At 41.4% G+C, this 22,533-nt stretch overlaps 2 protein-coding genes across 5 annotated transcripts in view; one reads left to right on the top strand and one right to left on the bottom strand.

The window, feature by feature from the left end:
• The window catches only part of ANKRD27 (ankyrin repeat domain 27), a 50,111-nt gene extending 44,651 nt beyond the window's left edge, over window positions 1–5,460 (top strand). The window contains exons 27-29 of one of the 4 annotated variants that reach the window (XM_032390462.1): window positions 513–591; window positions 777–849; window positions 1,852–5,460. In XM_032390462.1, the coding sequence (XP_032246353.1) occupies window positions 513–591; window positions 777–849; window positions 1,852–2,046 (347 nt within the window). In that variant the 3' untranslated portion in view covers window positions 2,047–5,460. Of the gene's footprint in view, window positions 1–512; window positions 592–776; window positions 850–1,285 lie in introns of all 4 variants that reach the window. The other 3 variants (XM_032390461.1, XM_032390463.1, XM_032390464.1) reach the window with 3 other exon arrangements.
• Window positions 5,450–11,892, bottom strand: PDCD5 (programmed cell death 5). Its single transcript, XM_032390465.1, has 6 exons — window positions 11,726–11,892; window positions 10,568–10,605; window positions 7,839–7,900; window positions 6,951–7,042; window positions 5,952–6,023; window positions 5,450–5,637 (listed from the first exon to the last, which is right to left on the bottom strand). The coding sequence occupies exons 1-6, from the start codon at window positions 11,789–11,791 to the stop codon at window positions 5,590–5,592; spliced, it is 378 nt and encodes a 125-aa protein (XP_032246356.1). The 5' UTR covers window positions 11,792–11,892; the 3' UTR covers window positions 5,450–5,589.
• Between the last annotated feature and the right edge of the window lie 10,641 nt (window positions 11,893–22,533).

Here is a 22,533-nt window from a genome sequence, read left to right as displayed (position 1 = left end):
CCAGGCGCCCCTCTGGAATAATGTGAATAAACCCACTTCCACCTCAGTAATCCCGAGGCTGTGTCACCACAGTTGCCTGTAGCTGGAGAATATCCGTGTATTAATAAGGATGTATCTTTCCTTGCCATGGGGGTTCACACAGTAATAAATAGCTACTAATATGTTTCTTTAAGCAGATAGCAGTGCTTAATTTTCTAAATTTTGTTAAGCTAAGAAAATTGAAAGGTTGGGGCGCCTGGGTGGCTCAGTCGTTAAGCGTCTGCCTTCGTCTCAGGTCATGATCCCAGGGTCCTGGGATCGAGCCCCGCATCAGGCTCCCCGCTCAGTGGGGAGCCTGCTTCTCCCTCTCCCACTCCCCCTGCTTGTGTTCCTGCTTTCTCTCTCTTTCTGTCAAATAAATAAATAAAATTTAAAAAAAAAAGAAAAAAAATTGAAAGGTTGCATCTGTGCTATAACTCTAATTAAACTACTTTGGAAGTTTTCAGATGTTTATCCTTTTTTTTAATCTACAGGGAACTCAAAAATGTACGATCTACCAGATGAACCTTTTACCAGACAGTTTTACTTTGTCCGCTCAGGTGGTCAGTTTAAGTGAGTATAAAATTTGAGTTGATTTCCGTGCCTTTGACCCCACCTTTACTTACAACTCAGGCCAGGTATGCGCCCCTTCAGTGGGTTGGAGAAAATCTGCACTCACCAAATGCTGCCACCTCGTGGCCAACCAGAGTGTTTCACGCCACTATTTCAGACTGATTTCACTTTGTTTCCGGTTTCAGGGGAAGGACTTCAAGGGAGATTATGGCAAGAGATAGGAGTGTCCCTAATTTTACTGAAGACTCTTTGCATGAGGTGAGTTATTCAATGCTGGCTTATCATATTTCTTAAAGCCTGGCTTTTCCAAAACGAATCTACGGTGAACACATTTCTCATTTCATGATTCCCTTCTTTGCAAGAATTTATAACAATTAAGATGAGTTAGTTAGTGGGACAGCAAAGAGTACAGACTTCATTTATTGAGAAAGGAGAGTGAGGGGGAAACGGGAAATAGGGGTACGCGTGGAGATGCTGGGGCTCATGGTGCGCGTACTTGGTGAAACAGCTCAGCGGTAGTGTGGGAATCACTGATGTCAGGAGGAAACCAAGTTTATATGCAGATGGGTAAAAAACTTCTCCAGATGTGGTCTAGAGCTGCTCATGTGGACAGTTCTGCATGTGGCCATCTTCCTACAGCACTGTTTACTCAGTTATAAAGAGACGCTTGCTTTATGTTCTGTCACACGATTAGGTGACTCTTCTCAGAAACGTGACTTTTCCTATTGCTCCTTGCATTACATGACTGTTGATGAGAAGCAGACTTTACAGCAAAGATACAGAAGCTCTAAATCTTTGTTTTAGAGAATCAAAGCGATGTTTGTTAACATGACTCATTTCGATCTATGTAACCTTTCGTGACTTTGCTAACAGACGTGCTGCTGCATGGGAAACCCGCCAACTCTGAAATCTGCTTGGGTTCCATCAAGTGCTTTTCCCTTGTGAGCTGTGGGACTTCACGTAGGTTGCTTCCATTTGCTGATCCTGTGTCCTCAGTTGTAAATGGGGACAGCAATTAGTACACCCGTTAAGAGTTATAAAGAGTAAATGTGCAAATAGGTAAAGCACTGACATTGTGTCTGACACATGGAGTACACACACGTCATCCTGTCCCCACGGGGGTGTCAGAGCTGAAATGATGCCCAGAAAGTACCAAGCACATGGGGTGACAAACAGCACCCAAGAGCGCCATTCTTGTGTGGTTCTTGTTTAAAGTGCAGTGCAAATGAACTGCTTGAATTGTACCATTTCTTCAGCCAGGGAGGCAAAGAGTCACAGGGAAACAGAACCACCTGCCAGACCAGAGCAGATCTGAGAGTGCTGACAGAGGGCACGGCAATCAGCCCGAGCGGCCTGGACCGAAACAAAGTGTTCCTGCAAACAGGCGGATGCTGCGTAGACACACAGTCGAGGACACAGTCGTATCCCAGAACCCAGGGACTGCCGGCCACCTAGCCACTTCCAGAGAGGCTGATGTCACGTCCCAGTCTTAGTGGTGATAAGCAGTTGTTACATTGGCTGCCAAGAAGTGAGTCCTCGGCAGGGAGGTGCCAAGCAGGAACACAGCTGGGAACTGAAATGTACTTTGTTGGATTTGCGAGAAAAGCAGAAAGTTCCTGAAAGCTGTTCTGTGGCTGAGGGAAGTAATGCGACCAAGAAAACGATCACCGTCTCTTTTCTCTCCAAAGCTGGTGCGTGCACTGGAAAAGGAGTGCACACCGACTTCAGCAGTGTCCAGATCCTTAAGAGCAGGCGTAGGTTTCTTCTGAAGTGGCAGGAGCTCCCTGGCTCCCGTGCGAGGTTTCACGACCAGATTCTGACCTCCTCCTAACGAAAGGTGCTAACCTCCGTGATGTGGACAAACAAGCAAACCATAGGCCGAAAGAATTCCTCCATCTGGGATCAGCTGAAGAGAAGCAATTTAGGTTTCATGGTACCATGGAGGCCAGGCAGAAGCAACACGTGGGAATGAGGAAAAGAGGACTGGAAAATGTTCCTTTGCAAAGCAACACTTGAACCCAAAGATGCCTACATGCCGTTGTGATGTTCATTTTAATGAAAAGGACATTTAGGACCTATTCTACACTATGTATGTGGGAAAAGTTGTGTATAATTTTTCTTCCAACAAAGTAAGTACAGATATTTGATCACTGCACCTGTATCAGTCTCTCGAGACACATGCCCTTCCGTTAAAAACCTCCCTTAGATGTCACACCTGACTGATGGTTACTGAACAAGAGAGATTTGGCACATCTTTTCTTAGTCTTTTGATTCAGATTCAAAACTTACAGCACAAACCAGGTGAGAGTTCTTTCAGTTAGAATTTATTGCCATTTATTCCTTTTTATAAATTTCTATAGATTATACTCTTATTTTTTTATGTTACTAATTGGCCTACAGCCGCAAACATGGGTTTGTCCTGAGTACATTTTCAAGTAACTTTGTAATACAGGAATGGTTTTGTGCATGTTCTTGGAAATACTTGTGTATGTATAGAAGGGAGGGGCTGATTATTTTTCTACAAAGTAATTTATGATTTCTAATTTTCTAACGTGCCTTGGATATGTGCCAAATGATGGGAAAGAAACAGTAAACTTTATGATTCTTGAACGTGTCATGGTACACTTTTTTAGTTCATGTCTTGCTCTGGAGAGAGAGTTATTTTGCAGCCTGTCTGCTATAAACATGTGCTCTGTGTATGGAAAGATCTTCTCCCATTGGATGGATATACATTTTTCAGTTCCTGATGTCACTGAAATATGTAAACTGGATCATTCAGAGCAGACCATTATCCATTCACCTGCTTAGGCCTGACTTAATCTAGTAGGTGCAATAACTAGGGCCCACAAAAATGTTTTTTAAAAAAAATCAGATAAAAAATGAATGTAATACAGCTTCTTAGCCCAAAAAGGAAATAAGCACTGTTGCTCTGCTAATTTCTATTTTTCCTTTTTCTCCCAGTTTTAAAACAAAACCACCTTATTGGCAAGTTGTTGTGGTTTGCTCCCACCCTAATTAAGAAACTTATCAGCACAGCCAAGTTGCAAATACACACATTTAGTATGACCTATTTTTTGGGGTAGTGCAATATAATTTTGAAAACTTTCGTGTATACCCACTGTATTTATTTCTAACAATCCCCCTGACTGGTAAAATTGTCAAATGAAGAAACAGGTTCAGAGAAAGAAGGGGGCTGATTTGCTTGCACTATCAGAGCTGCAGTCAAGGCCTACTTGGTGGAGTCATGTGAACTGGCAGTTTCCAATGTGGTGTGTTCTTCTTCTGGAGATAGATAGATATAAATACCTTGAATGAGACTGTTTTAGGGGACAAGCTGCTTCTTGAGCTACTCAGCAGGGTGAGCTACCCAAAGTGACCACCTCAATTATTTTTAAAAACACTTGTTTTTCTACAACTTGCTTTCCCACTTAAAACTAAACTTGATTTGACAACTCAGAAATTGGTAATGCCCAAATTTCTATTCTGTGTAAGAATGGTTTGAATTCAAAGTATTGTCAATTAAATTTAGAATAACCACTCCCCATTTCCTAGACCAAAATATACTCCACCCCCTTTCTGCCTTCCAGAACTTTTATCCGTGTGTACAGAACCACTTTCCATCCTCAACGGTCTCTGGAGGACAGGACAGGGGTTTGACAGTTTAAACACATTCACATAGGTATTTGCCATCGGGACAGTGGTTATTCTGTAGGAGGAAGCATGTGACAAAACTTGCTGAGAATCCTCTAGTCTCCCTCCAGCGTTTTTATGTAAATGAGACCTGAAGCAAAGTTCACCTGTAATAGGGATGTTTTTTAAAATCCCTGAGGGAAATTTACATGACTATCTAATTCTGTTCCTTAAAAAAAAAAAAAAATTTGATGGAACAGTTCTACTCATTTGTTTATTTGGGAACGCTAGATGCTTCAACACTGACTTTTTTCGTGGGCTGTAGTTCCAAATTTCAAGCCTCAAAAACAGTAACCTCTCAAATACACAGTTTAAACATAGATTAGCAGTATGCTAGCTAAAGCAGAGACTGGGATTGTAAACTACTTTTCCTGTTACTCTCCTGCTACTAATTCTAGTCACCTCATAAAATGTTATGGACTTCCTCCTGGGGCTGGAACCTCTAAAGTTTACACAAAACACACCTGACAGGTCAATTTACTCACACAAGTTTCCAAACCTAGTGGGAGGACAACGTAAGAGATGCCATTTAAGTTACCTGCCACTTTATCAGTGAAGAACTCAGAATATTTCTACCAAAATGTTTAACTGCTAAACTGTCTCAGCTGGATTTTAATCATTAGAAGGCACTTCTCTTACCAACATGTTTATTACTGTTGAAGTATTACTACCAGTATCTCCCAGTTACTGTGGTAATTTTCTGCAATTCAAGTATCACTCTAGTTACAGACTGTCTTGGGTAGGGGGGATATTTGTCAGATCATTTGATCTCAATGCCTTTGAAAAGCAGATTATAAATGAAACCAAAGCTATGAATTTTCTTATATTAAATGTGAATACTACCTTCAGGAAGAAGAATAGTTTACCTGGTTTCAGAACCTAGGTCTTGGAAATATTAGACATTAAGTATTAGATATTAAAGTTGATTCCTCTTAATCCGTGGGTTTTAACTACCATGATGTTACTGGATGCTATTTTCTTCTTACTGAAGAGTAAGCTGGCTTCTATTTCTGTAAAGGCCATTTTCCTACCTAACACTAACATCACATTTACAGAGGATGTATTCATGCTGCTACACGTTTCAAAACTTTTGGTGGGAAAGAAAAAATTCAAAATGCAGATCTTCTGTTCCTTCAGCAATGGTACAAAAACAACTTTGCCCAAATTGTTTTATTTTGCATAACAAGTTTATTTTTTTAAAAGGCATATAGACAATAAACAAAGTAAACAATCAGATCTTCACTTCTACCCAGTCTTATCTGTCCTAGAACTGTTCCATTAAGTTCCAGTCTCTAAACATCTTAAATTTCAATAATCGTCCTCTTCATCAGAGTCCATGACTTTTCTTCTGTTGAACTGGGGGAGGGGGAAATTAAATGAGGGTCATAACATGTTTAATAAAGCATAACTCAGACTTTCTGAGAAGAACAAGGTCTACCTACTAGAGCAAGACACTACGTCTTTAAAACAGCTTAGTGTTTCAGGTCTATGGGGGGAGGGGAACGACAGACCCCTCAGTACGTGCAACCTTGCTCCCCAAACTTTCACCTCTTACAAAATGGAAATGTCTATGGGCTGAAACACGTTTTGTTACAGTAGATGTGTATTTAACATTTATCACTTAAAATAGCAATCTTTTTCTTTTGCCATGAGCATTTGGGGACACTTACTTTAACTGTGGTTTTCTTTTCTGTTTGTTGGCTTACTTTTTCAAGGATTTCTATTAAACCTTGTTCTGATACCTAGGATAACCAGAAAGAAAAACAGTACTTTTTTTTAAACAGAGAGTTTACCTTAGTAGACTGAATGGTTTTAATTTTTCTGGGATGTGGGGGCAGAGGTCAAGAGGGAAGGAAAGGCAAGATGGGAAGTTCTGAGTTGGCTTAAGTTCCAAAAGAATTTTGCTCTGCTAGCCTCATTTGAGGAGGGTGGGAAAGTAGCCATCAAAATTAGCTTTCTCAGGAAATTCCAAAGTCAACATTGGGTAAGAACACCTTTATCACCACTAGCCAACAATGACAACCACCTATACCACTGTGTTAAGGGTCAGGAACAGAGACACATTGCCTCTGCCCTTGAGAAGCTTAAATGCAGGAGGGAAATCACTCAAAAAAGATGCACCAGCCGTTGTCTCTTCCACATGTGCTCTTAGGGTAAGGGGGTTCAGGGCAGGACTGATTCTCGCAGGCTGTGGTGGCAGCAGGTGGTTTCCAGAGCAGGTGGGGCTCATCTGGATCTTGAAGGACGGTCAGGCTCACCAGAATAGACTCATCATGGCATTACAGCAGCATAATCAGAAATTTCAGCACCTCCTCATTTGCAAAACAAGCTTAACTTCTACCTATATTGGTAGTCTTTAATTGGTACCATTGACAAACCTGTTTCCAATGTAGAAGGAATTAGATGCTGACCCTAAGAGTCACTGGGTCACAAACACATCAAGGTTCCATAGCAACGTCGGTAAAGGAAATCAGCAGAGAATTTTAGGAAAGGCAATTAGTTATCTTTTAGGATTTATGGCAGATACTACAGTTCTCTCCTTTATAAACTGCCTCACTGAAATAGTCAACAAGAATTTCTATAACCTTTCTGAAAATTGACCTTTTGAAGATTTTTTGATAAAGTTAGGTAAAAATAGGTAGAACTGCCTCAAGGCAGTCCAAGCTTACCTTCCCACTTAGTTGTCCATATCTTGCCATCTGTATGAGGTAATTCTCTACTGCTTTAGTTTTTTCGGGCTTTACAAGTGCTAAGTTACTTACTAAAAAGAAAAAGAAGGAGTCAAAACTAAATGCACTTATATAACTTAAAACTACGCACTGACATTTCCAAAGCACTTCACAGACATATTTTGAGACTAGCAAGGTAGGTAGGTGGGGCAGATGGTACTATTACCCCTCTTAAAAAGGGGAAACTGAAGTTCAGCCATGCCAATCTCAGTCAAAGCCACACACAGGTAGTGGGAGAGCCAAGATTAAACTTGCATCCTGGGATTCTAAGCCTGATTTTTTTTTTTTTTAAACGATTGCCCTCTGGAACACAACTTCTCTACTACTACACATATATAATTGTGATGCTCCATCTAAGGCTGCTTCTAAGCTGGGCTTCAAGTCACAATACGAAAGATACTAGTTTATTCCGACTGGCTTATTTTATTATTTTTTTCTACACTGTTTTGGTATTTATTATGAAGAATTATGAACATACACTAAAACAGAGACAGTAAGCGCCCCCCCGCCAAGTCCCCTTCACCCACATCAACTACCAGCCACATTTTGTGATTGACTTGATTTACAAGTTGTTTCCTGTAAATCTTACCTAAGGTGCACTTGGAGATCATCTCCTTGGTAAGAGAGAACTGAGCTGGTATTTTTAATAACGATTTAAATGCATTTCCTTAGGTTTATAAACTTTACATTTCTTACAATATTATCCGTATTGTGTTTTTAGGTTAAATACTTAATCCAGAATTAGCAATGATTTCATGTATCTTTCCCTATTCAACTAACTCAAGTCAATGTTATGGAAATAACTTAAAGGAAACTGAAGATGCTTACAACGGGCCCGGGCTGACTGATCCAGGACTTGGGCTAAGATACTGTTTCTCATTTCTGCTTCCCTACAACAAAAACAGGTCAGCAAAATTAGAACTATGCTGTCAGCATTCCTACTGAACATACAAAAATGGAACTCACACAATAGGTTTCCCAAGATGGAGGCCTCCCGTGTGCACGGACCGCATTACAGCAGGCGCTGCGCGGTGGCAGCACCCAGTCAAGGAGAAGAGGCTACCTCTGCCCTCGGAAGCTGGCTTTATTTTATGTGGGTGTAAACCTACCAGACTGAAAGATAAAACTTTACATTTTCATAATTCAGGGTGGAGTTTTAGTTTAACCACCATTACCAACATTTATTAAGTATGCAGTGTGTGAGAGGTTCTAGGAATTTGTGGTGAGATTCCAAGCAATTAAAGGACCAAACGATTAATCTGTCTGGTATTTTTGGAGATGAAGAAGCTGAGACCTAGGGAGGCTATCTTATGGGGACACAGATAATCATGGCCAAGCTAGAACAAGGCCTCATGTTACTTTTCTTTTTTTTTTTTTTAAAGATTTCTTATTTCAGAGAGAGCATGAGCGCGCACACGCACGAGCTTGTGCACCCAAGTGGGGGGAGGGGCAGAGGAGGAGGGAGAAAATCTTCAAGCAGACTCCTTGCTGAGTGTGGAGCCCGACGCGGGACTTGATCTCACAACCCATGAGATCATGACCTGAACCAAAACCAAGAGCTGGAAGCTTAACCAACTGAGCCACCCAGGCTCCCCTGAGCCCCATGTTTCAAGACTCTCAGTTCCACTCTTTGAGTCACCAGAGGGAGTGACATTATAACACTGCAACTATCCTTGCAACTAGTTCAGGTTCATAGGACAGTGGTTTCAAACTTTTAAGTAGCAAAAAAAAATTTTCCCCCAATGAAGTCATTTAGGGAACTTAATACACAACACAGACAAAAGCAGATCCTCTGGCTGAATTAGAAGGGGAGCTGGGGCTGGCTGTACCTACTAACCACCCCTACCTGAGGAGCGTATAGCCCACTTCCACAGGCCATTTCCTTATGGCTCCTGAGTACTTCAACCCTGCTGTGAACTACCGTTACTATATTTCACTGAATCTGAGATGCCATCGGTTGTAAGATGCACCAAGTTTTATATACCTCTAAGAACAACAAAAAACACCCTAGATGAGTCTAATAGGAGACCCCTACTCAAAGCTGGGGCATCAAAGAGTAACACCCACAGTACAAGGTAAACAAAAAATAAACCGGCCACACAGAAAGGGACAGCAAGGAAGGATGCATGAATCAGCCTTGGCCCTGAGTGGAAGAAGAAAAAAATTCCTCTGAGAGTTTGAACTTCAAGTTCTTGCAGGCCTTACACTGCTTGGGGGGAAGTGGAATCTAAGGCACAGAATTTAATTTTAAAATATCTCAGGTTAGAAATGTACCCAAGTGATGGCAGAAGCAAAAATAAATCTTCTCTGGAAGAATCCAGGACAAGAGTGATCATTTATGAGACCTAATCTATGTTAAAATGTGAAAAAATGTACATCTCAGAATCAATGAAATTCATGTAGTTTTATTTTTTTCTTAGCACCATCTTTCTTCTACCACTAACAAGCCATGTAAGGACAGAACCTTCTCTGCTCTGCCTGTTTGTACAGATCCAACACAGTGCCTGACCCAGACCTAGTGCTCAATGAATATTTGCTGAATGGTGGCACCTTGGTGTATCAGTCGGCTGATCATCCGACTCTTGATTTTGGCTCAGGTCATAATCTCGGGGTCATGATATCTGGAGCCCAAGCGGGGCTCTAAGTTCACCGGGGAGTATGCCTGGGATTCTCCCCCTCTCCCTCTCCCCTCACTCACATGTGCACTCTCTCTCTATAAAATAATCTTTTTTTAAAGATTTTATTTATTTGACAGAAAGAGACAGCGAGAGAGGGAACACAAGCAGGCAGAGTGGGAGAGGGAGAAGCAAGCTTCCCGCTGAGCAGGGAGCCCGATGTGGGGCTCGATCCCAGGACCCTGGGATCATGACCTGAGCCGAAGGCAGACGCTTAACAACTGAGCCACCCAGGCGCCCCCTAAATAAATACATCTTAAAAAATATACATATATTTGCTGAATGAATTAATTAAATGGCAGCATGATGTGGAGAGGGGAAAATGTGTTGTTGTTCAGTAAGTAGTTTGTTTTGCAAGATGGAAAAGTTCTAAAGATTTGTTACATAACAATGAGAATATAGTTAACAAATGAACTTCACACTTAAAAAATTATGTAAATTTTATGTCTTATTTTTAAAAATCACAGTTAGAAAGAAGAAAAGATAGCATGTGAGACAACTAGGTCTTCATTCAATAAACCCGCTATGTATGAGGTGCCCTGCCATGTGCTGGGAATAAAACAGCAGTAAGAACAGTAAATGTGAGGCACTGTCCCCATGTAATCCTCACAAAATCCCTATGAGGTAGTCATTATGAGGCTCATTTTAAGGTAATCACAGTTTAGCAGACAAGCAAACATCAACCAATTATAATACAAGTATGTGGAGTTCTACACACGTTTCTTTAATTAACAAATTAATAATGAAACTACCCTGATTACTTACGGAAAAATCTCTACGCCAGGAAAAACTTTAAATTCACACGCCTATTAAAATAACTAAACTAAAAAAAAACAATTTGGTGAAACCACCCTTCAAAAAGTTCAGAGCTCCAGCCCATACCTGTGTTTTGCTTCCTGTTGTGCTGCATCGCCAGGATCCTGGAAAAAAAAATCGTATCTTTTTAGTAGAGTAATTTCACATAAAAAAGTAGGAGCCACTTTCTTGTTTCTGATACTTAAGGCTCCTGCAGTGGTAGAGATCAAATTATTACCAAATAATTAAAAGCTGGGCCTCACAGAAATCAGTGGGATAGTTTCAACTTACTACAAGGTTTCGATAAGCTTCTAAAATCACAATCTAGCAGCATGTTTTATTTTTATTTTTATTTTTTTTTAAAGATTTTATTTATTTATTTGAGAGAGAGAGAATGAGAGAGAGAAAGCACATGAGAGGGGGGAGGGTCAGAGGGAGAAGCAGACCCCCCGCTGAGCAGGGAGCCCGATATGGGACTCGATCCAGGGACTCCAGGATCATGACCTAAGCCGAAGGCAGTCGCCCAACCAACTGAGCCACCCAGGCGCCCTAGCAGCATGTTTTAAATACAAGCAACCATGAGGGAGGGGAGTCCCTATACTACGAAACCGTAGTGTGAGGGAAATTTCTGGATAGTAACATTTGCTTCGTTATTGGGGACGCTCATTCACTCGCCGCTTCCCGGGAGACCGTCCCGCTCCAGCCCTACCACGGTGGTCCCCTCCCCGCACAGAAAGTCATTAACTTGAGCACTTTATCTACGGGATTCGTGTTTAGTGTGTGGCTCCTCCCCGGGACCATCAACTCCGTCAGAGAGGATGTTCCCCTCTGTACCCGCAGCACCTGGCACACAGCAGACCCTCAAACAACGTCAACTATTTGGGTCAGAACACCCGAATTCTAGGAAACAATTCGGCTGGAAAGCAGTCGGAGCCGGCTAGACCCGAAGCTAAGGGGACCGAGAGAGCTGAGGGGCTGAGCATTCCGCTCCGGAGCGACGCCGACCCGAAGAGGCCCAGCGCCGGACCGTGCGGGGACCGCACGCGGTCGGCCTGGCGGCCCGGCGGCCCACCGCCCACACGCCCGGAGGGGCCGAGGCCGGCCTCGGGGGCAGCGGCGGGGTCCTGGGCCCGCGGGGCGAGCTCCAGCCGCGGCGTCCCAAGCCTCCGCCCGGGGCCGCGCCCTCCACCCCGGGCGAGGACGGCGCCCGGCGGGGACGGACCCGGCGGGGACGGGCGTACTCACCCCATGCTTCGCCTGCAGTTCGGCCAGCCTCTGTTTCCTCAGAGCCTCCAGCTCCTCCTCCGCCATGGTGCGGCAGTGCGGGATCGAGTAGCCGCAACCACGCTCCGAGGGATCTCCCGCAGCGCCGCGGCGCGCTCACGACCCTCCCCACTGCGCAGGCGCGCGCAGCGCCCAGGCATCACCAATCCAGCCCGCAGCTGCGTCGCCCGCCGCAGCCAGGGCGCCGGGAGAGGCCCGATTGCGCGATCGCAGGCGGTGGGGCGGTACGGGCCGCCTGGGCAGAACCCACGCCGAGCCTTCGCGACCCCAGTCCCACCTCCTCGCCCCCACTGGACGCGGTCCTCGCGCTGGCGCGGCGGGCTAGGTCGCACTGCGAGAGGGAAAGGATAGTAATATAAAAACAGACCGTCATCAGCAAGTATAATAATAGGTAAAATCTGCCGGTGGCCGATCCGTGCTAGCCTCGTGTCATCTCCATTTACAGTTGAGGACGCGGGGATTCAGAAAGGCAAAGTGGGCTTAGGGAAATGTCCAAAAACTGGATTGCGGTGATAGTTGCACCACTCTTGCATTTGCTAAAAAGACACTAAATTGTACACTTAAAATGGGTCAGGGGTTGGGGGCTGGGGGAAGGGATCGGGAAGAAGACAGTCGCTGTCACCCGGCCATTAAGAAGCCAAGTTAAAGCAAACTTGGACGCCGAGACTCGGCCCAGATGGTCCTTTCCTCAGAGGTTGGAGCTGGGCTGTGGGGTGTGGTGTAAACTTCCAGACAACCCCCCCACCCCACTCCACCCTGCCCCACACAGACACCACCCCAAAGACACTTCTACCCCATCTCACACTCCCAATCCAACCCCCATAGACACCCCCCACCCTACCGACCCCAACCCACACACACACTCCTACCCCACCCCACACAGACACTTCTACCCCACCTCACACTCCCACTCCAGCCCACACAGACACCCCCACACAGAAACCCCCACCCCACACAGACACCCCCACTGCACCCCCATCCCATGGGCACACAAGGGCCTGTGGGAGGACCTTTTGGGGGCAACTGTGTTGTGTGAACTCCCTGGGGGGGGGAGGGCACCTTTAGAATGGGGACATTGTTGTGTGTGGAGGGGGACAGCCCCCTAAACCCTTGACTCATGCATGTTATTCACCTGCTGTTTTTTTCAGTTGAGGCAAAATATAAAATTTACCATTTTAACCATTTTTAAGTGTTTGGTTCAATAGTGTTAAATACATCAACATTGTTGTGAAACCAATGTCTAGAACTCTTTTCATCTAGTAAAACTGAAACTATACCCATTCAATAACAAGTCCTCAAGTTCTTCTATCTTTTATGATTTTGACTACTCTACTTCATGTAAGTGGAATCATGCAGTATTTGTCGTTTCGTTTCACTTAGCATACTGTGTTCAAGGTTCATCCATTCGTAGCATATGTTAGAATTTTCTTACTTCCTAGGGCTGAAGAAAATTCCATTATATGTATATACCACTTTTGTTTATCCACTAATCTGTCAATGGACACATGTTTTTTCCACTTTTTGGATATTGTGAATAATGCTGCTGTGTGGACCTCATTAGCATATAAATATTTCAATTCTTGGGTATAGAGAATCCAAGTCTTTTGAATTAGACATTCACTAGACATTTTGATTTTAAACATTAATGATTCTTTTCTCTAATATGTAAACTGGCAAGATTTAAGGGGGAGAGGGGCACCTGGCAGGCTCAGTCAGTGGAGCATGCATCTCTTGATCTCGGGGTTGTGAGTTCCAGCCCCAGGTTGGGTGTAGAGATTATTTAAAAATAAAAATCTTTAGGGGTGCCTGGGTGTTAACAGTCTGTTAAGCTCCGGGCTCTTGGTTTCAGCTCAGATCATGATCTCGGTGTCCTGAGATTAAGCTCTGGGTAGGGCTCTGTGCTTAGTGCTGAGTCGGCTTGGGAGTCTCCCTCTCCCTATCCACCCCCCCCCCCAACTTATGCTGTCTCTCTCTCTCTCTCAAAAAAAAAATAAGAGAATCTTTAAAAAAAGATATAAGAAGGAGAGATTATACAAATGGTAGTCCGGAGTTTTAAGGGCATCACGGTAGAAACCCTTTGTGGCCCATTTGTGAAATGGGTGATATAATGGCTCACAGGATTTCTACTCCAGGGCACTGGAGGAGGCAGCCCTAGCTGAGCTGGTGCTCAAGTGGCACTCACTCATGAGGAAGTGAGGAAACCAGAATCAGCAGACAGGGAGTCTCACCTCCTTCCTTAAATCTAAATGCATTCCCAATGGATCAGATATTTAAAGTTTGAAAAAATAAATCACAAAGTTATAACTTCTTTATGTAGTTATGTGACTATTGTGGGGAAATCAGAGGACTCTCCATAAAACCATCTGAGTTGGACCTCTCTTTTAAATATATTATTTTGGGATGCCTGGGTGGCTCAGTCTGTTAACTCTGAGGGAGCCTGCTTCTTCCTCTGCTTACCGCTCCCCCCTGCTTGTGTTCTCTTTCTCTCTCTCTCTCTGACAAGTAAAAATCTTTTAAAAATAAATATATTATTTTGACTTCTTTTCACATTTCTCTAGGGTCATCAGCCTGTTCAGGTTTTTTGTTTCTTCTCAAGATAATTTTAATTTCTAGAGAACCATTCAGCATATTCCAGGGTTTCACATTTTAAAAATATATGGCTACCAGGGGCGCCTGGGTGGCTCAGTCATTGGGCGTCTGCCTTCGGCTCAAGTCATGATCCCAGGGTCCTGGGATCGAGCCCCGCATCGGGCTCCCTGCTCCGTGGGAGACCTGCTTCTCCCTCTCCCACTCCCCCTGCTTGTGTTCCCTCTCTCGCTGTGTCTCTCTGTCAAATAAATAAATAAAATCTTTAAAAAAAATTGTGTAGTTCCATCCATTTTAGGGATTGTTGATTTGTTTATTTGCATTATTATTTTTCCTGATTATGCTTTCTAGCCATTTTAATATTTTGCTGTTTTTCTCCCCAAAGAACTCAATTTATCAGTATTCTTTTTTTTAAGATTTTATTTATTTATTTGGCAGAGAGAGAGAGTGAGTGCACGCATGTACAAGCAGGGGGAGAGGCAGAGGGAGAAGTAGGCTCTCCCCTGAGCAGGGAGCCTGATGGGGGGCTCGATCCCAGGACCCGGGGATCAGGACCAGAGCCAAAGGCAGACGCTTAACCGACTGAGCCACCCAGGTCCCCTAAAATAAAATATTTTTTTAAAAAGAAATAAAGATAAAAATAGAATGTAATCAATTACAAAAGAATACTGATGGGGTGCCTGGGTGACTCAATAAATAACATCAAACAAATAACATCATTTTTTATAAAAGGCTATTTAAATAACATCTATATTATTATTTCTTAATTTGTATAGTACAGACATTTTCAAATGATCTCATCCAATGGTGGATATGGATTTAACACATTTCCAGAACCCCTCTGTTCCTTCCCTCTTAGTTTCTTAATACACATATTACTAGTTTTAGTTCTAAAGTTGGTTATTGTTGTATCTTTAACAATATACTTACACTTTCTATTTCTTATTCCGTCAAGGACAGATGGTGCCTTTTCACTCTCAGCTTGAGAGGATGAAGATATTAACATCTCTACCTCCCGTAAGCTCACATCTTTTTTTGTAAATTCTCAGCTTCTATTATCTGTGCTTGTATTTCTACATCTTATTGGTATTCTGATCTGCAATCATAATGAAGTCTTTCTGTTTTGTCTATAGGTTGATTCTAAAAGTTAAAAATAGCTTTTCCAGTTCTTTTGTTCTTTTTTAAAAATTGTGGTAAAAGATGCATAGCATAAAGATTACCATATTAACCATTTTTAAGCATATAATTCAATGGCATTAAGTACATTCACATTGTTGTGCAACCATCCCCCCTGTTAACCTTAACAATAAAAGGGTTAGTTCTTTTACCAGCAAAAATGGGTTTATTTGGGAATAACGGAGAATCTCAATTTGGGACAAACAAGCTATGGCAAAACGATAGGCAAGTCCAACAAAGGAGAGGAATCTTATTTTATGGAGAAGAATGAGGAAGATGGGAGGGGTTGTTTTGAACAAATTCAATTGGAGAAAAGCACGAGTCCAAGGTGATGGTGGTTTCTCATTGGCTGAGTTGTAGGTGGAGGGTGATTTCTTTTTTTTTTTTTTTTTTAAAGATTTTATTTTATTTATTTATTTGACAGAGAGAGACACAGCTAGAGAGGGAACACAAGCAGGGGGAGTGGCAGAAGCAGGCTTCCTGCTGAGCAGGGAGCCCGACGTGGGGCTCGATCCCAGGAGCCTGGGATCATGACCTGAGCCGAAGGCAGATGCTTAACAACTGAGCCACCCAGGCGCCCCAGGTGGAGGGTGATTTCTTATAGGAGATGCAATGGACATCTTTTTGTTATGGGGCCTGTAATTGATGATTCTTTCCTGTTGAGGATTCTTCTGTTGGGGTACATAATTGACAATTCTTCCTATAATTGATGTTGAATGATAAGGCTCCTCATTGTCACCTCCCCTTCTAGCTTCCCTGCTCCATTTTAGTGATATTTCTCTTTATTATTTTTCACATATCTCCAGAACGTTTTCATCTTTCTTGACTGAAACTCTGTACCCATTAAACAGTAACTCTTCATTCCCTCCTTCCCTAGCCCCTGAACCACCATTTTACTTTCTGTCTCTATGAACTTGACTACTCCAGATGCTTCATTTAGTGGAATCATGCAACGGTTGTCCTTTTGTGACTGGCTTATTTCACTTAGCATGATGTCCTCAAGGTTCTTCCATATTGTAGCACATGTCAAAATTTCCTTCCTTTATAAGGCAGAATAATATTCCATTCTACATATACATCACATTTAATTATCCATTCATCAGTGGACACTTGTATTCTTTCCACCTTTTGGCTATTGTGATTAATGCTGCTGATATGATGTACAAATATCTGTTAGTCCTTGCTTTCACTTTTTCTGGGTATATATCCAGAAAAAGAATTGCTGGATCATATGGTGATTTTATGTTTAGTTTTCTCTGAAGAATCGCTGTACAATTTTCCACAGTGGCTGTGTTATTTTATATTCCCACATACATCCCAGTAACGCACAAGCATTCCAATTTCTCCACATTTTGCCAACACTTGTTATTTTCTGTTTTTGGATAATAGCCATCCCACTGGACATGATGTTCTATCTCATCGTGGTTTTTTTTTTTTTTTAAGATTTTATTTATTTATGTGACAGAGAGAAAGCACAAGCAGGGGGAGCGGCAGGCAGAGGGAAAGGGAGAAGCAGACTCCCTACTGAACAGGGAGCCCGATGCGGGACTCGATCCCAGGACCCTGAGATCATGACCTGAGCTGAAGGCAGACGCTTAACCGATTGAGCCACCCAGGTGCCCTCTCATCTGGTTTTGCTATGCATTTAAATTAGTGATGTTGAGCATCTTTTCATGGGCTTATCGGCTATTTGTATATCTTTAGAAATGTTTATTCAAGTCTTTTGTCCATTTTATATACTGGGTTGTTTCTTCATTTGTTGTTGAGTTGTAGGAGTTCTTTATTTTTTTAAGATTTATTTATTTGAGAGAGAGAGAATGCATGCATGCGCTGGAGCCGGGGGAAGAGCAAAAGGAGAGGGAAAGAATCCTCAGGCAGACTCTCTGCTGAGCATGGAGCCCAACGCAGGGCTCCATCCTAGGACCCTGAGATCATGACCTGAGCCGAAATCAAGAGTCAGACACTTAACCAACTGAGCCACCCAGGTGCCTCAAGTTGTAGGAGTTTTTTTTATATATTTATATGTAAACGTATGATTTGGAAATATTTTCTCCCATTCTCTGGGTTGCCTTTTCCCTCTGTTGATAGTGTCCTTTGATGCACAAAATTTTTAAATTTTGATGAAATTCAGCTTACCTACTTTTTCTTTTTTGTTGCCTGTGCTTTTGATGTCATATCCAAGAAGTTGTTGCCAATCCAATGTCATGAAGCTTACCCCCTTTGTTTTCTTCCGGAAGTTCTATAGTTTTAGTTTTTGTTTAGGTCTTTGACCTATTTTGATTTATTTTTTGTATGTGGTGTAAGGTAAAGGTCCAACTTCTTCTCTTATTCCTCTTCTTCCTCCTTCTTGCATGTGGATATCCAGTTTTCCCATCCCCATTTGTTGAAAAGACTGTCCTTTCATCATTGAATGGTCTTGGCACCCGTGCCAGAAGTTATTTGCCCATGTATGTGAGAGTTTATTTCTGTGCTCTCCATTATAGTCCATTGCTCTGTTTGTCTGTGTTTGTGCCAGTACTACACCATTTTGTTTTTTTTGTTTTTTTTAAAGATTTTATTTATTGATTTGAGAGAGAGAATGAGAGAGAGAGAGCATGAGAGGGGGGAGGGTCAGAGGGAGAAGCAGACTCCCTGCTGAGCAGGGAGCCTGATGTGGGACTTGATCCCGGGACTCCAGGATCATGACCTCAGCCGAAGGCAGTCGCTTAACCAACTGAAACACCCAGGCGCCCAGTACTACACCATTTTGAATGCTGTCACTTTGTAGTAAATTTTGTGATCAAGAAGTGTGAGACCTCCAACTTCATTCTTTTTCATGATTGTTTTGGCTATCTGGGGTCCCCTGAGATTCCATATGACTTTTAGAATAAATTTTTCTATTTTTGAAAAAAAATCATTGGGATTTTGATAGAGATTACATTGAATCTGTAGGTCAATATGGGGCAGTATTGACATCTTAACTATATTAAGCCTTCCAATCCATGAACATAGGATGTCTTTCCATTTATTTGTGTTTCCTTTAATTTCTTTAAGCAACATTTTGAAGTTTAATGTACAAGCCTTTTGCCTCCTTGGTTTAGTTTATTTCTAAGTATTTTGCTCTTTTTTTTAAATTTTTTTTTATTTTTTATTTTTTTAAGATTTTATTTTTTTTATTTTTTTATTTTTTTTAAAGATTTTATTTATTTATTTGACAGAGAGAGACAGCGAGAGAGGGAACACAGCAGGGAGAGTAGGAGAGGGAGAAGCAGGCTTCCCGCCGAGCAGGGAGCCCGATGCGGGGCTCGATCCCAGGACTCTGGGATCAGGACCTGAGCTGAAGGCAGACATTTAATGACTGAGCCACCCAGGCGCCCCTATTTTGCTCTTTTTTAATGCTAATATAAATGGAATTATTTTTCTTAATTTTCTTTTCTGATGGTTCACTGTTAATGTATAGAAATGCAACTGATTTTTGTGTTGATTTTGTATCCTGCAACTTTGCTGAGTTTATTAGTTCTAGTTCTAGTTTTTTTATTTTTTTATTTTTTTATTTTTTATTTATTTATTTTTTAAAAAGATTTTATTTATTTATCTGACAGAGAGAGAGACAGCGAGAGCAGGAACACAAGCAGGGAGAGCGGGAGAGGGAGAAGCAGGCTTCCCGCCGAGCAGGGAGCCCGATGTGGGACTCGATCCCAGGACCCTGGGATCATGACCTGAGCCGAAGGCAGACGCTTAACGACTGAGCCACCCAGGTGCCCTAGTTCTAGTTTTTTTTAATGGAATCTTTAGGCTTTTCTACATGTAAGATCATGTTGTTTGTGGACAGAGATCACTTTACTTTTTCCTTTCAAATTTGGATGCCTTTTATTTCTTTTTCTTGCCCAATGGCTCTGGCTAGGACTTCTAGTACTATGTGAAATAGATATGGTAAAAGCAAGCATTCTTGTCTTGTTCCTTATCTTAGAGGAAAAGCTTTCACACTTTCACCATCAAGTATGTTAGCTATGGGTTTTCCATATATGGCCTTCGTTATGTGGAAGTAGTTTCCTTCTGTTCCTAGTTTGTTGAGTGTTTTTCTCATGAAAGGATGTTGAATTTTGTCAAATGCATTTTATGTATCAATTGAGGCAATGATACGGGTTTTATCCTGCCTTCATTCTGTTGTCATGGCATATTACTTTGATTTTCATATGCTGAAATATCTTGTATTCCAGGAATAAATCCCACTTGGTTATAGTGTATAGTCCTTTTAATATGCTTTTGAATTCTGTTTGCTACTATTTTGTTGGTGATTTTTGCATCAGTGTTCATAAGGGATATTTGTAGTTTTCTGTTTGTTTGTTTTTGTTTTTTTGCATGTAGTGGCTTTGTCTGACTTTGGTTTCAGGGTAATGTTGGCCTCATAGAATGAGTTAGGAAGTGTTCCCTTCTCTTTTATATTTTTGGAAGAGTTTGAGAAGCATTTGTGTTAATTCTTCTTTAAGTGTTTGTCAGAATTCACCATGTGTTCCTGGACTATTCTTATTTTTTTCTTAATTAAATATTTTTTTTAAGATTTTATTTATTTATTTGACAGAGAGACAGAGAGAGAGCAAGCACAAGCAGGGGGAGCTGCAGGCAGAGGGAGAGGGAGAAGCAGGCTCCCCGCTGAGCAGGGAGCCTGATGGGGGGCTCGATCCCAGGACCCTGGGATCATGACCCGAGCCGAAGGCAGATGCTTAACTGACTGAGCCACCCAGGCGCTCCTGGACTGTTCTTTGTTGGTAGGTTTTGATTACTGATTCAGTATCCCTACTAGTTATTGGTCTATTCAGATTTTCTCTTTCTTCATGATTCAGTCTTCACTAGGTTGTGTGTTTCTAGGAATTTGAACATTTCATCTAGATTCTCCAATTTGTTGGTATATAGATGTTCCTTTTAATTTCTTTTTATATCCTTTTTATTTCTATAAAACCAGTAGTAATGTCCCCTCCTCTATTTCTGACTTTAGTTCTTTGAGTCTTCTTTTTTTAGTTAGTTAGTCTAGCTAAAGGTTTTTAAACTTTGATCTTTTCAAAGACCAGCTATTGGTTTTGTTGATCTTCTCTATTTTCCTGTTTCTATTTTATTTATGTTTGCCATAATCTCTATTATCTCCTTCCTTTTGCTAGCTTTGGGATTAGTTTATTCTTTTCCTAGTTCATTAAGGTGTTGATTTGAAATGTTTCTTGTTTTAAAATATGTTTATGGCTCTAAATTTCTATCTTAGCACGGCTTTTGTTACATCCCATAAGTTTTGGTATGATGTCTTTTCATTTTTATTTGTCTGAAGATATTTTCTAATTTCCTTTGTGATTTCTTCTTTGCTCTATTGGGTGCTAAAGAGTTGTTGTTTAGTTTCCACATATTTGTGGACTTTCCAGTTTTCCTTCTACTGTTGATTTCTAGTTTCATTCCATTGTGATCAGAAAAGATATCTTGTATGATTTCAGTCTCTTAAATGTATTAAGACTTGTTTTGTGGCCCAATATATAGTCTATCCTGAGACTGTCCCATGTGCACTTGAGAAGCATGTGTGCTGTGCTGTTGCTGGGTAGAGTGCTCTGTATCTATCAGTTAGGTCCAACTGGGCTATAGTGTTGTTCAGGTCCTCTATCTTCTTATTGATCTTCTGTCTTATTGTTACTTCCATTATTCAGAGTGGGATATTGAAGTCTCCTACTATTCTTGGAGAGCTATCTCCCTTCAATTCTGTCAATGTTTGCTTCAAATATTTAGGAGCTCTGATGTTTGACACATGTATTTTTATAATTGTTATTTCTTCTTGGTGAATTGACCCTTTTATCATTGTAGTATGCCCTTCTTTGTCTCTTGTAACAGTTTTTGACTTCAGGTCTATTTTGTCTGATAGCCATTCCTTCCTTTTGGTTACTATTTGTATGGAATATATTTTTCCATCATTTCACTTTCAGCCTATTTATGTCCTCAGATCTAAAGTGAGTCTCTTGTAGACAGCCTGTAGTTGAATCCTGTTTTTTATTTAGCACTTACTTTTGCATTTTGTTATTTGTTTTATGTATGTCTTATAACATTTTTGTTCCTCATTTTCTCCATGACTGCCTTCTTTTGTATTTAGTTGATTTTTTTGTAGTGACACATTTTGTTTCCCTAAGTTATGACTTTAAAATATTGTTCAACACAGAGCCAAGTAGTGTACTGTGCTATTTATTTTCTTGTTCAAATTTTTGCTTTTGCTGGAGTTTTTAATTGTGTCTATTTTTCTTTTCTTTTTTTTAAAGCTTTGCCTATTATTTTTTAAAGTATTTTTCACCAGCTTTATTGAAATATAATTGATGTATAACACTATGTAAGTTTAAGATTTACAACATGATTTGCTACAGGTATATATTGTGAAATGATTACCACAATAAGATCAGTTAACATACCCATCACCTCACATAACTACCTTTGTGTGTGTGTGTGTGGTGAAAATATTTAAGATCTACTTTCTTAGCAAGTTTCAAGTATATAACACAGTATTATTAACTTTTATCATCATGCTGTACATTTTGATCCCTAGAACTTATTTTTTAAATATTTATTTATTTATTTTAGAGAGAACAGTAAGGGGGCGGCAGAGGGAAAGGGAGAGAGAGTCTTAAGCAGACTCCTTGCTGAGCATGGAACCAGACTCGGGGCTTGATCTCACAACTCCCAGATTACAACCTGAGCCAAAACCCAAAACCCAACCTGACACTTAACTGACTGCACCACCCAGGCGCCCCAGATGTTACTAATTTTATAACTGCAAGTTTGTGTCCTTTAGCCACATCTTCCCATTTCCCTCACCCCTCAACCCCTGGCAACTACCAATTTACTCTGTTTCTATGAGTTTGACTTTTTTAGATCCTATCTACAAGTAAGATCATTAAGTATTTGTCTTTTTTGTCTTACTCATTTCACTTAACATAATGTCCTCAAGGTGCATCCATATTGTTGCAAAAGGCAGGCTTTCCTTCTTTTTTATGGCTGAATAATAGTCC

The sequence above is a fragment of the Phoca vitulina genome, unplaced genomic scaffold (genome assembly GCF_004348235.1).
Source record: "Phoca vitulina isolate PV1807 unplaced genomic scaffold, GSC_HSeal_1.0 scaffold58, whole genome shotgun sequence".
Taxonomy (NCBI): domain Eukaryota; kingdom Metazoa; phylum Chordata; class Mammalia; order Carnivora; family Phocidae; genus Phoca; species Phoca vitulina.
The sequence above is the reverse complement of the archived record's forward strand: the minus strand, read 5'-3'. Positions and strand labels throughout refer to the sequence as shown.

Bases quoted from the DNA above. Each gene is read 5' to 3' on its own strand.
- PDCD5 (XM_032390465.1), bottom strand. From the start codon at position 11,791: ATGGCGGAGGAGGAGCTGGAGGCTCTGAGGAAACAGAGGCTGGCCGAA. The intron at 7,043-7,838 runs GTAAGCATCTTC...TTTTCTTTTTAG, and splicing joins TCAGTCAGCCCGGGCCCGTT to TAAGTAACTTAGCACTTGTA. The intron at 6,024-6,950 runs GTAAGCTTGGAC...TGGTTATCCTAG, and splicing joins ATGGACAACTAAGTGGGAAG to GTATCAGAACAAGGTTTAAT.